The 14,157-nt window shown below is 47.7% G+C and overlaps 1 protein-coding gene across 1 annotated transcript in view; it reads right to left on the reverse strand.

Annotated features, from left to right (window-relative positions):
- Positions 1–14,157, reverse strand: part of MPL (MPL proto-oncogene, thrombopoietin receptor) — a 285,621-nt gene that overhangs the window by 216,382 nt on the left and 55,082 nt on the right. Inside the window, exon 2 of the mRNA XM_078673533.1 lies at positions 3,207–3,336. Coding sequence (XP_078529659.1) covers positions 3,207–3,336 — 130 coding nt within the window. The remainder of the gene's footprint in view (positions 1–3,206; positions 3,337–14,157) is intronic.

Consider the following 14,157-nt stretch of genomic DNA (forward strand, 5'->3'; position numbering starts at 1 on the left):
GGAAAGGAGAAGTCTGGTAAACAGAGTGCTTCAGAACTGGCTTGAACTGGGCACAGGCCCCTCTTCCCTCAGAGATCAAAGGATTTTGGGGGATAAGTATTGGGACCCTGATACCATGAAATTAGATCACTCCTGGAACTGACAAGACGAAACCTCTGCTGAGGAGAAGGAACCTGAAGAAACTGAGGAGAGACTATTCCCAAGCTGAAGTGCTGCTTGGGGCATTGGCCTGAAGTGGTTACCTTGCTGCCAAAGGGAGGAGAAAGACTTTGTGGACTTTTCTTTTCAACTTGTGTAAAGATCTCCAAGGGCTTGGAAGAGAGCTTTCCCCCTCACCGAAGTCCCAGGACCAGTGGCCTTCTCCAGCCTTTGTGAATTGCTGCTGGAAACAAGTGGTTACAGAGGCAGGGAACTGTGGCCGACTCTCACGACCGGCCCGGTGTCCTGTAGGCACCGCTCCAAGCAACGTCCGCCTCGAACAACGCAAGCTCTGCGCTCACCGATTCCGTCCTGGCGCTGTCAACGAGCCATAGCCTGCACCGCGACTGGAAGGACACAGCGACGTGCAACGCTTCGATACACCGAATCGAACTGGTCTGCCCGACGCAGTCACTGCTGCTGACTTCGAGTCCTGTGACCGCACCTGAGTTGGGCACCGCCTCGCACGCTTGCGACGCACCGCTAAACTCGCACCGCTGTCCGGACTGATCGACGCCAGCTCCCGAACTCCGGCTCGTTCGCCGCACCGCAAGCTGCAAACACCGCCTCGCCCTGCAACGCAAGCCTTGGATCCACCAACTCTGTCAACGGACCACTGCCTGCACTGCATCGAGGGACAACGCGACCTGCAACTCTTCCTTTCTGCACCACGACGATCACCGGAACCGGCTTGCACGCCCGTGCCGGCCGCCTCAAGGAAAAGGTACTGTGTTTGAGTCTGTCGGCACTTGAGTGGGCCCGGACCGCCGCGGTCCACTGGATTTGTTAGACTCTGTGTTCTTTCAGCATGCTGTAGCCGGACAAGGCTACCGACTTGCACAGAACTTTGATTTACACCTTTTTAACCAGAACTCTTGAAATGTAATAGTACTGGGGATTCTTTTGTCGTTTACTGGTCTTGTGATAACTCTATATAAAGTATACCTATTTTTGATATAAAACCTTGTGTGGTGTCCATTTGTAGTGTTGTCACTGAATTACTGTTTGTGGTCACAAATGCTTAACTTACATCGCCTCTGAAATAAGCCTTGACTGCTCGCGCCACACTGACTAGAGGGTGAGCAGGGGTTATTTTAAGAGGGTAATTCCCTTGCCCTGACTAAAGGAGAGGGTCCCTGCTTGTCACAAGTACCTACCTGTGCCAACCAGAGACCCCCAATTCTAACAGTCAGTGAATGGGATACCCGCTGTGATGCTGGCTGCGTTACATCAGTGAATTTGAGGCTCACTGGGATGCTGACTGCAACATCAGTGAATGTGATGCTCGCTGAGATGCTGGCTTTGTCAAGTCAGTGAATGGGATGCTTGTCAGGAAGCTGGCTGCCTCACATCAGTGAATGGGATGCTCACTGGGATGCTGGCTACATCACATCAGTGTATGGGATACTGCCTGCGTCCCATCAGTGAATGGGATGCTGGCTGAGACATGTCACTGAATGGGATGCTGCCGGGGATGCTGGCTACGCCTTATTAGTTAATGGGATGCTTGCTGGAATGCTGGCTGCGTCTTGTCAGAGATGTGATGCTCGCTGAGTCAGGTCAATGAATGGGATGCTCGCTGGGATGCTGGCTGTGTCACCTCACTGAATTGGAAGCTCGTTGGGATGCTGGCTACATCACATCAGTGAAAGGAATGCTTGCTGGGTGCTGGCTGAATCACATCAGTGAATGAGATGCTTGCTGGAATGCTGGCTGCGTCACATCAGTGAATGGGATACTCGCTTGGATGCTGGCTGCGTCACGTCAGTGAATGGAATGCTGGCTGCTTCAAGTCAGTGAAAGGGATGCTCGCTGGAATACTGGCTCCGTCAGGTCAGTGAATGGGATGCTCGCTGGGATGCTGTCTGCCTCGGGTTTGTGAATGGGATGTTCGCTGGGATGCTGGCTGTATCACATCAGTGCTGTGAATGGAATGTTCACTAAGATGGTGTCTGCATCACGTAAGTCATTGGGATGATGGCTGGAATGCTGGCTGAGTCACATCAGTGTACGGGATGCTGGCTGTGTCACGTCAGTTTATGGATGCTTGCTGGGATGCTGACTGCGTCACATTAGTGAATGGGATGCTCACTTGGATGCTGGCTAAGTCACATCTGAATGGGATTCTCACTGGGATGCTGCTGCATCATGTCAGTGAATGGGATGCTCGCTGCCTCACGTCAGTGAAAGGGATGCTGACTGCATCATATCAGTGAATGGAATGCTCGCTGGGATGCTGGCTGTATCACATCAGTGCTGTGAATGGAATGTTCACTAAGATGGTGTCTGCATCACGTAAGTCATTGGGATGATGGCTGGAATGCTGGCTGAGTCACATCAGTGTACGGGATGCTGGCTGTGTCACGTCAGTTTATGGATGCTTGCTGGGATGCTGACTGCGTCACATCAGTGAATGGGATGCTCACTTGGATGCTGGCTAAGTCACATCTGAATGGGATTCTCACTGGGATGCTGCTGCATCATGTCAGTGAATGGGATGCTCGCTGCCTCACGTCAGTGAAAGGGATGCTGACTGCATCATATCAGTGAATGGAATGCTCGCTGGCATGCTGGTAGCATCTCGTCAGTGAATTTGATGGTCGCTGGGATGCTGGCTGCATCTCGTCAGTGAATGGGATGCTCGCTGTGATGCTGGTTTTGTCATGTCAGTGAATGGGATGCTTGTTGGGATGCTGGCTGCATCACGTCACTGAATGGGAGGCTCACTGGAATGCTTGTTTCATCACATCACCGAATGGGATGCTCGTTAGGATGTTGGCTTTGTCACGTCAGTGTATGGGATGCTAGCTGTGTCACATCAGTAAATGGGATGCTCATTTGAATCCTGGCTACGTCACGTCAATGAATGGGATGCTCGTTCGGATGCTGGCTGCGTCATGTCAGTGAATGGGATTCTTGCTAGGATTCTGGCTGTGTCGTGTCAGTAAATGGGATGCTCCCTAGGATGCTGGCTGATTCCTGGTCACTGCACAGGCATTAGTACTTACTCGTAGTTGTAGAAGAGTTGGTACATCTCCACTTCTCCTCGTTCTTCCTCTTGCCAGAAGCATGTGAGATCTTCAAAGGTCCTTGAAAAGCAGGTGATGTTTTCAGAAACATTACGAAGCAGCTCAACATCTGAGGAAATACAAAGGGGAAGAGAGTCAGTACTGGGTCCTACGGGGGCCTCTCTGGCTACTGGGTCCAAGTGGTGACTCTTTGGAGGCTATCGGACTGTGGCTATTTCACCAATCAGAGGCTGGAAGAAATGCCCAAAGTCAAAAGCAAGCTATTTACCTGCAAGCTGATTGTATTACGGTTAATCAATTGCCCAGACCACTGGCTGCTCTTCAAGGCCTCCTCCCTGTCTGTGTGCGCCTAAGGGTCCTCGAGGCGCTCCAGCAGGCAGGTGTAACACGCAATACCCTCTGCTGGGCACGCTGCTGTGAAGAGCGCCGCCAGGGGGCGGACAGTGGAATTACCACTGAAATAATCACAGTCTAGGCCCTGACTGCGCAGGACACCCGACGGCACAAGAAGGTTCACAAGCAAAGGGCTGCGGTTTGATTCAAATGAAGAGTCCTTGCTTCATGGGTAAGAGCCCTCTGATGGTCCACTAACCCAGGCCCTCAGGGAGTGCGTATGTGGTTCAGTGATTGACCTGTCATGAGTTCCTCACTGTGCATACACAAGAAACTAGCTGTGTCAAGAGCTGCATGCCAGATCAGTGCACACCTTTCATGTGCATGAGCTGCTGTATGGACAAGACCCTCTGGTGTTTCACTAACCCCTGCAGTCAATGAGTAGATACGTGGTTGACTTGTCATGAGTTCCTCAGTGTGAATACACAGGAAACAAGCTAGTCCAAGAGCTGCATGCTGGATCAGAGCACACCTTTCATGTGCATGAGCTGTTGTATGGATAAGGCCCTTTGGGTGTTTTAGTAACCCCTGCAGTCATTGAGTAGGTATGTGATTGACCTATCATGAGTTCCTCACTGTGCATACACAAGAACCAAGCTAGTCCAAGAGCTGCATGCTGGATCAGTGCACACCTTTCATGTGCATGAGCTGTTGTATGGATAAGGCCCTTCGGGTGTTTTAGTAACCCCTGCAGTCATTGAGTAGGTATGTGATTGACCTATCATGAGTTCCTCACTGTGCATACACAAGAAACAAGCTAGTCCAAGAGCTGCATGCTGGATCAGTGCACACCTTTCATGTGCATGAGCTGCTGTATGGATAAGGCACTTCGGGTGTTTTAGTAACCCCTGCAGTCATTGAGTAGGTATGTGATTGACCTGTCTTGATTTCCTCACTGTGCATACACAAGAAACAAGCTGTGTCAAGAGTTGAATGCCAGATCAGTGCACACCTTTCATGTGCATGAGCTGCTGAATGGACAAGGCCCCCTGGTGTTCCACTAACCCCTGCAGTCAATGAGTAGATATATGGTTGACTTGTCATGAGTTCCTCACTGTGCATACACAAGAAACAAGCTAGTCCAAGAGCTGCATGCTGGATCAGTGCACACCTTTCATGTGCATGAGCTGTTGTATGGATAAGGCCCTTCGGGTGTTTTAGTAACCCCTGCAGTCATTGAGTAGGTATGTGATTGACCTATCATGAGTTCCTCACTGTGCATACACAAGAAACAAGCTGTGTCAAGAGCTGTATGCCAGATCATTGCACACCTTTCATGTGCATGAGCTGCTGAATGGACAAGGCCCCCTGGTGTTCCACTAACCCCTGCAGTCAATGAGTAGATATATGGTTGACTTGTCATGAGTTCCTCACTGTGCATACACAAGACACAAGCTAGTCCAAGAGCTGCATGCCGGATCAGTGCACACCTTTCATGTGCATTACCTGCTGTATAGATAAGGCCCTTCGGGTGTTTTAGTAACCCCTGCAGTCATTGAGTAGGTATGTGATTTACCTGTCATGAGTTCCTCAGTGTGCATACACAAGAAACAAGCTAGTCCAAGAGCTGCATGCCGGATCAGTGCACATCTTTCATGTGCATGAGCTGCTGTATGGATAAGGTCCTTCGGGTGTTTTAGTAACCCCTGCAGTCCTTGAGTTGGTATGTGATTGACCTGTCATGAGTTCCTCAGTGTGCCTACACAAGAAACAAGCTAGTCCAAGAGCTGCATGCCAGATCAGTGCACACCTTTCATGTGCATGAGCTGCGGTATGGACAAGGCCCTCTGGTGTTTCACTAACCCCTGCAGTCAATGAGTAGATATATGGTTGACTTGTCATGAGTTCCTCACTGTGCATACACAGAAACAAGCTAGTCCAAGAGCTGCATGCTGGATCAGGGCACACCTTTCATGTGCATGAGCTGCTGTATGGATAAGGCCCTTCGGGTGTTTTAGTAACCCCTGCAGTCATTGAGTAGGTATGAGATTGGCCTGTCATGAGTTCCTCACTGTGCATACACAAGAAACAAGCTGTGTCAAGAGCAGTATGCCAGAACATTGCACACCTTTCATGTGCATGAGCTGCTGTATGGACAAGGCCCTCTGGTGTTTCACTAACCCCTGCAGTCAATGAGTAGATATATGGTTTACTTGTCATGAGTTCCTCACTGTGCATACACAAGAAACAAGCTAGTCCAAGAGCTGCACACCTTTCATGTGCATGAGCTGGGTGAACGGTGAAGGGTGCGTGTGAGGCTAATGCTGCTAGTACCTACAGTGCAACAGCTAGAACTGGGACGGAGAGACGGGCCTCCCTCTCTAATGAACGGGAGGGTGACATTTATAACCCCGGCTAAGCACGATGCATGTGTGGCTGCTCTTTGCACATACACTTCCCTTAACACGTGTACAACTGCTGCTGTATGTCCCTGCCAGCACCCTGTAGACAGACCCAGGGGTCTGGGATCCTGGGCTGTAAGAGTACTGCTGGGAAGCTTTGCAGCAGCAGAAGGCTGCATACTAGTGGCCTCTCTGTCCTCCCATAAAGGAAGTTTTGATTCCTACTAAGGGCTACTAAGAGCCTTATTACGAGTACCGCGGTCCTAGGACCCACGGTGGCGGTCTGACCACAGCAACCAAGGAGGTCTGACCACCCAATTACAAGTGTGATAGTCGGACCGTCACAAGCCTGCATCAACAACACTGCCACCACCAGGAGCTTAGATCCCTGCAGTGCCCTGGATAAGAAGGCAGTGCTGAATGGTGGCGGTGCTGAGGCAGGCACCACCATTGGGATTACGACTTCTGTTTTTGCCAGCCTTTTCATGGCATTACCCTGTCATGGAAAGGATGTCCGAAAGGGACGGAAGAGGTCCCAAACAGGGCCCCCTAGGTGATATCGCCCAGGGGGGGGGGAGTGCAAGGGGGCACATGTTGTGCCCCGCTCTCCATGCACTGTCGTGCATGCAGTGTGCGCCATGCATGACATGGTTCAGGGCACATACTGCATGGACGTGCAAAAGGTGCGCCACCACACCGGCATCTGCTAAGGCCCTTCTCAATGGGTGAACCATGCCGCTGCAAGGGGTCCGCTGACTTTGGACCACTGGCCCAAGTGGTCCATTTGTAATATGGTGGCGTGAACACTGCAGGCATTGTGGTGTTCTCCCGACCGTGGCATCAGCAGTCTGGTGCATGGACCGCTGATGTCGCAATCAGGGCCTAAGTGCAGTGTGTACCCGTATTTATTTTACTTCATGGGCTCGTGAGGAGATGTGGATTAGGTCCCAAGAAATGTGCATACCTGTGTGATGCAGCTCTCTTGGTGAACAGGCCGGGTAACAGCTCTGGTCAATGAATGAAGGCTGACCCTGTGGGGTTTACCAAAGCCTTCACCTTCCGGTAACATATTCCTAACGTTACGCCTTTGCTTAGTTAATATGAAAACAAAAGAGAAGAGAGAGGAATGTACGCCATTTTAACAACTCCTCTGGGGGCAGATTTACAAGGCCCTTGCGCCACTTTTGCGTCCTTTTTAACATGGGATGGGGCTTGTAAATCTTCCCCCTAAAGTGCACAGGGCCTCGTGTGTCAAGTGAATGCATGGCGTAAACAGGAAGGCACAGTAAGGTACGGACAAACTCAGCGATTCTAAAGCTGTTCTCATTCGAACACTCGTTAACACGATATTTGAACAAATACTAATTCAGCAGACATGTATGCGTACTTTAGTGGAATTCCTTGTAACTTTTAACGGCACATCCCAGTGTCAACTTATGCAACGAGTGTAAGGTGAACATCTCGCTGTAACACGATAGGCGTCGCTGCTCTGCTGTGCTCAGGGCCTGATTCTAAGTATAATTAAAGTCTAACTTTAGTAGGTCTAAGTTAGACTTTTGGTCTAAGTTAGACTTTTGGTCTAAGTTTACCTTTGTGAATGAGGCCTTCAGAGTTTATCAGTGCACCGCTGGAAAACACATGTCCAAATAGACCCATGGACCTCCGCTCCTGCCCACATCTCTTTACTCAAAATACTTCATTCATATAAAGGGTTGACCAATTTTACTGACCTAATATGCTGACAAATATACCATTTGCCAAAGTATTTGCCCTTACTGGCCATATTCACACACAGAGGCGAATCCCCTAGTCACAAGGCCTTTTCAATGCGCATTTACCTTACTGCTCATGTATAAACAAAATACACTTGAAAAAACACACACACCCGCGTGTGGGCCTAAAGTTTCGATAAATAAGTATATATACATTGCATTTCAGGCAACCCACCCTTCCTCAGGGAACATTAGATATTTTCATGACAGTTGATCGTATACAGTAAGTGTTGTGTTGAGCCGTTCAGTATCCTGTTTGCGATGTACGCATACGATCAACTGACATGAAAATATTTAATACTCCCTGAGGAAGGGTGGGTTGATCAAAATGCATTGGAGCCACAAGGATACCTGTACTGAAATGATGTTTAAAGAATGTGGAAATGTAGATAATTTTGAAGTAAAAACATTGGAAGCAAAATAAACAATCTCAGCAATCGATACGTGAATTGGAACTCATTTGTATAACTAAGCAACACAAACTAAAAAATCCTCTCCTAGGATCCAAGTAGTGCCCAGGGGGACGCAACCAATTGAGTTTGGAAATGCTATTAAGGTATCTTGCCAAATACTGGCCAATCACTCATCGAACCATCATTGGCAAGATCATTGAAAAAGCAGTTTGTGCACAACTCCAGGATCACCTCAACGCCAACCATCTCCCGCACTATTACCGATTCAACTTCAGATCTTGCTGCAACATAAAGAGAGCTAACATACACTCCATAAAAGAAGCTGTACTGGCCACAGATAATGATGAGCCTTGCTTTCTAACATGGACCAGTCTTTCAGCCTTCTTTAACACTGTTGACTATTGCACTTTAATCTGTACCCCAAAATTCGAAATAGGATTCACCACTATAAGAAAGTGTCTTATTTTGTACCTCATGGAATAATAGCACTCCTTGTCAGGGTGAACCCACAAGTTACTAAATGAACCTGAGGTCAACCCCCTGGTAGCTACGGCTCAGGGCAGACAGGCGCAAGTTAGGGCAGTGTGTAAAGTATTTAAGCAGTGCTAAAACCATAACCAAGTCAAAACACCAAGCAATAAAAATCCCAAGCTGAATTTTACAAAAAAAGCAATAAACAAAATGACACAAAAACAACAAAAATTCAATAAGGGTAACTTGAGATATGAATTTTTAAAATGTAAAGTAAAAATAAGCCTCAATTGTAGTCTATGGAAGTTGCCGACAGGGACCTAGATGCATCTTAAGGCTGAAAGTGATGGCGCCCTGTTCAGATACATCAAGTGGATTGATCCAGGTGAAAGTCTGAAAGCCAAAGAGTTTGAAAAGGTTTCTAAGTCCCACTTCAGAAAGGAAATGTATGCCTTTTTTTTTCAAGAAAAGCCCTGAGATTAGTCTACATCCCAAAGCAGAAAGGGACTCTGCCGCTTTTTGAAGGAAATATTCTCCAAGCGAACAGGTTCTGTTGAAATTGTAGCTGTCACGCTGGATACCTGAAAAAGGTTGGTCCTGCTGGCTCTCTGGACCTTTGGAGATTTTTTGCTGAAAATGTTGAAAGTCCCAATGTGACATGTTTTCAGAGATGCAGGAATCTTTAAGTAGAATAAGGCTGAAATTCAGTCCGATGCTGTAGAACTGCTGGTTGGATACTTTTTCTGGTGGACCCGGCTGAATCTATGGAGCTCTGGAGAAAACGTTTTCAAAAGTTTCCAAACTTTCTTTTGGTGTTCAAACAATGACAGGACTACATTTCTAAGACTCTCAGGGCTAAAGGGGTAAGTATTTAGAGACTTGCAGGGTGTCAGAGAGATGTCAACAGAAAAGTCTTGTTCCTCTCCAGTTGCCCCTGCTTAGCTGGGCACTTCAGGGAAAAGGGCTCTTACCGCCTGTTGTGTCTCTGTGGCCGCACAGGAAGTCATCTAACTGAGCCAGGGCGTCTCCTTCTTCCTGGGTGCAAGGGGGAGAGAGGACCCAGCCTTCAATGTGACTCTCAGGTGATAGAGAGCAGGTTCATTCCTCTTCTGATCTTCCACAGGTCCAGAAGGTGGTCTCAGGATTATGATTATTAGTAATTTATAGAGTGGATCCGATACTTACAAGGGTGTCCTGGTGCAGGTAGCAACCAAATAAAATGCTCGGCTCAGAAAGGATGCTGCCTTTGGCTGCCACATTTATCCCTGTCACCAGCTAGGGAGCGGGGGACAAGATAAATGGCTCTTCCCTAACCAATAGGGTAAAAGTTCCCAGGTGCAACCCTACCCACTTTTGCAGCAATTCCTGTTAGGACTTTTGAAAAAATCCCACAGTGTCCCTTGTTCTCAAAATCAAAAATGGGAAACCTTTCTCTCCTTGTGAAGACCGGTGTGGCCACTCAAAGTTGTGACCAGTGAAACGAGCAGTTTCTTCCTCTGTGATCACTCAAAATCGATTCTCAGGGTAGCTTTCCTACCACAGGTTTTGGTGGCAGCCTGATTAGGGGGACAACGGCTGGTTTTCCAGGTGTCACCTGGCATTTACTTGTGACAGGGCAGGGCCCGTTTGAAGTTAAGTACATATCTGGACCGACCCAAACTGGTCTCTGTGCCACTCCCAGGCCACTGTCCCTGCTCTGAGAGTGGTTTTCGCACCTCATTCAGAACAATCAAAGACTGTATAGTGGCAGGAGACCAAATGCAAGTTAGCTACCAGCAGCTTCAAGCAGGGTACAAGTAGCTTTCCAAAAGTTGAATTTCCAATATATTTAATAAAATCTGACTTTGCCATTGGATTGGACTTTTATTAAGTATAAACATTTGTTTTTGAGTAGAGTCTATGGCTGCAACAGGTCAAATGTTATAGAGAAAAGTTTATAATGTATACTTTATTTTTACTATATGCCAGTTTCAGCCTGGTGAGTGTCAATGTTCTTTTGAGCCATGTCACTGGGGTAACATGCTATTTATAACACATATGCTCATGTCCCATTCTTAAATATTATGCAGCCTACCTTGAAGGCAGCAAGATGTGCTATGGGGTAACATATTTAATAATTAAAATCAGTGTTTACTACCTGTCAAAAGGGTGATTTTGATACGTAGCCGAATTTAAGCTGTTGCTGCCTATCTACACATTTATGGTAAATAACTCAATTAGGGATAAGCTAATTTAACCATATTTAAAGAGGAGCTTGGGCACTTTACTATAATTTATCTTGGGTAAAGTGCGCAGAGTTGTAAGGCCAGCATAATTAGGTCCTGAAAAAGGCAAACAATCTGGTGTGACAACGCAGAAAAGGCATATATCCTACAATGGGCATTATCCTCTTTGGTCCTCCGCTTACTATCCAGCTAATGTCCCTTTCTTCACATGGACTCCTACATGTCGCAGAAGTTCACTATCATTTACAGAATCCCCCAGGGTCCCAATCCTCATCCACAATAGTTAATCTATAAATGGCGCCCACCCTTTAGGAGTTTTCTCACGGAACAATTCACTAGCACACCAGTGATCCATAATGTGTCAAACTCTGTCTGCTCCTGATGCCCTGCCTCTCCAAAACAGAGCCCCTGCATTGGCCAAGAACAAGCCACAACTCTTGGTCCCCAGCTCAGCAATATGAAACTGAATGGTTTCAAAAACTATCTTTCACAAATGTCAAGCTCCTCATATTTACCCTGGCCACTCACCTAACCTTGGAGGAACCCAGGGCCAAGAAAACCAAGATTGCTCCAGATCTCTCCACTGAAGGAAGTCAAATAAATGCTCAAAGAAAGAGAACACAGAACTGCTGCAGAACCCCACATGCTCTTGTGCCTGGATGGTGTCATGGTCCTTCTCCACAGCCCCTGAGACTCCAGAATGACCCCCTTAAGGGCATCACGCAGAGGAATGTGACCATACCACCAAGGACCCAGATGAGACTCCAATATACCCTTTTGTCTAGTCCAACCATCTTCAAAACCAACTGTTTTCCCAAACTGTGGGTCGGGAGCCGATTTATGCTGGGACATGAAAGCCCAAGCAATAAATAAATATGCCTTTAAGTTCTGTATTTATCTTGTCGCATTTGCTCTGGTTCAAAGACAGAGGTTAAGAGTCAGGCTATATCTACTGACCAAAGGTGCCCCCTCGGCCCCCAACTAGAGGCCACAAGGGAAAGGGTGCCCTGTTAGGGGCCTCCAAATATGCTTTCCGACAGTGTTTCTATGACGGAAAGGCCATCATGTAAACCCTGCTGGAAACCGTGCATCGTAATCCAGATGGCGTAAACAACCTTCCATATGGATTATGGGCCCGTCGGAAGCCAGCCGTAATGAACAGCTGGTTTAAATGTATTTATTTATTTTAAGGTTTTATATAGAATTAGCTAGACCAGGGGGTACCAGAGCGTTTACATGAATCAAGAGCAAGGCAATAATCAGTCACTGAGCATATGACGTGCAATAATCATACGTTCAAGTATACATACAATTTATACAAGGGACATAAAGTTAGGCAGAGCTGGAGATTACGCAAACAATATATACACAGAAAAAAAAATGTTTGGCCATGAGGGTGGAATTACTGAATTGAGGTCCATTCGAATATTTAGAGTCCATGGAGAGAAAGACATCAAGACAATGGAGGCAAACACAAAGAAAGAAAACAGCCAACTGATCAAAGGAATTGGAGATGAGCAAGAGAGCCTATTTGGAGTTCAGTTTGTTCATGAGTTCCAGTATTTTTTGAGGAGATGGCATTTCAAATCTCTTTTATAGACCAAGAAGGAGGGGATGCATCGTAGGTCCCTCGGGAGGGAGTCCAAATGCTGAGAGCATTACGTGAAAACAAGCGAGCCTGGGTAGTGTTCCTTTTTAATTTCAGAGGAACTAGAAGAAGAGTGGTGGAGCTTCTCAAAGATCTGGTTCTTCCTGCTTTTGTGAGTTTGTGGTCTAAATAGTCAGGGGAGTGTGAGTTAAGTGTGTTGTGGTTTATGCAGGCGGTCTTGTAGATGCCTCTTCATTCGATGGGAAACCAGTTTAGGGGGTTGAGGGCACGTGTGATATGCTCATACCATTTAATGTCTGTTATGAGACGGGATGCCATATTTAGTACTCATTTGAGGGGAGTGAGGGGAGTTTTCGGGCACGCTGTGAGGATAGAATTCCAGTAGTCAAGTTTGGAGAGGACCAGAGATTGAACAACTCATTTGAAATCGTCTGATGGAATGAATGGTTGAAATGAAATGTAATGAAATGAAAAAAGAACTTGGTTAAGCGCACTGTGGCCAAGCGGCTTCCTGGCGCTGGGGACTTGACTAAGCTCACAGAAGGAACCCCGGGAGGCTAACAAGAAAATGCCTGGGAAAACAGAAAAGTTTTAAGGGCTTTACGGAAATGGGTGTAAATGGGAATGGATCGAATGGGAAGAGGAAGACTGTTCCAATACCGTGGGGCCAGCATCGAAAGACGGGTGCCACCAGTTCTGGATTTACGGAAGCGGGGAACATGCATAAGGGAGAGAGAGGAGGAGCGGAGAGTGCGGGTGGGGGCATAAGGGGTAATGAGAGATGTGATGAAAAGGGGGGCTGAACGGGTGTGGGCTCGAAAGGCCAAGCAGGCTAGTTTGAAAAAAGATCTGAAATGCACAGGGAGCCAATGGAGGGACTTAAGTACAGGGGTAATGTGGGAGGATTTGGGGAGGCGGAGCATGAGACGGGCTGCCTGATTTTGAATGGCCTGGAGACGACGAGTTTCGTAGGCTGGTATGCCCACGTACAGGCCATTCCCGTAGTCAAGGCGAGAGATGATAAGAGCCATGACGATGGTTTTAAGGGCATCCGACGGAAAAAAAAACGGGAAATTTTACGAATAAGACGGAGGGACAGAAAACAAGGGGATACGACAGAGCTAATTTGGGCATGCATGGACAGATCATGACTGACCTTGATGCCCAAGGTTCGAACGGAGGGAACGGGTGAAGGGGGGGAACCAAAGGAAGGGGGCCAGTGAAGCGGGGACCAAGGATTAGAGGGACCACCAGTGAGGACCAGCTCCGTCTTGTCAGGGTTAAACTTCAAATGATTGATGCTCATCCATTCAGATATGAAAACTAAAGTGGAGCAGAACTTAGGGAGGGAATCAGAAGGGGAGGAAAGATTAAAAATGAGCTGGAGGTCATCCGCGTAGTTATACACAGAGACCCCCAGCTCGAGAAGAGAATTAATAAGAGGGTAGATGTAAAGATTGAAGAGAAGGGGGGAAAGAGAAGAGCCTTGGGGAACCCGCAAGTAACCGAGCGAGGGGGGGCAGAGAAGCCTGAGAGGTGAACCGCTTGGGACCTGCCTTGAAGAAAGGACGCAAGCCAAGACAGGGCAGTGCCCCGTATGCCCGCTGCGCTGACACGGTCGAGAAGGATGGAATGGTCGACCATGTCAAACGCAGCGGACAAATCGAGGAGAACCAAAGCTTGGGAGAGATTGGTGTCAGCTTTC

This window comes from Lissotriton helveticus, chromosome 1_2 (assembly GCF_964261635.1).
Source record: "Lissotriton helveticus chromosome 1_2, aLisHel1.1, whole genome shotgun sequence".
In the NCBI taxonomy this organism is placed as follows: Eukaryota; Metazoa; Chordata; class Amphibia; order Caudata; family Salamandridae; genus Lissotriton; species Lissotriton helveticus.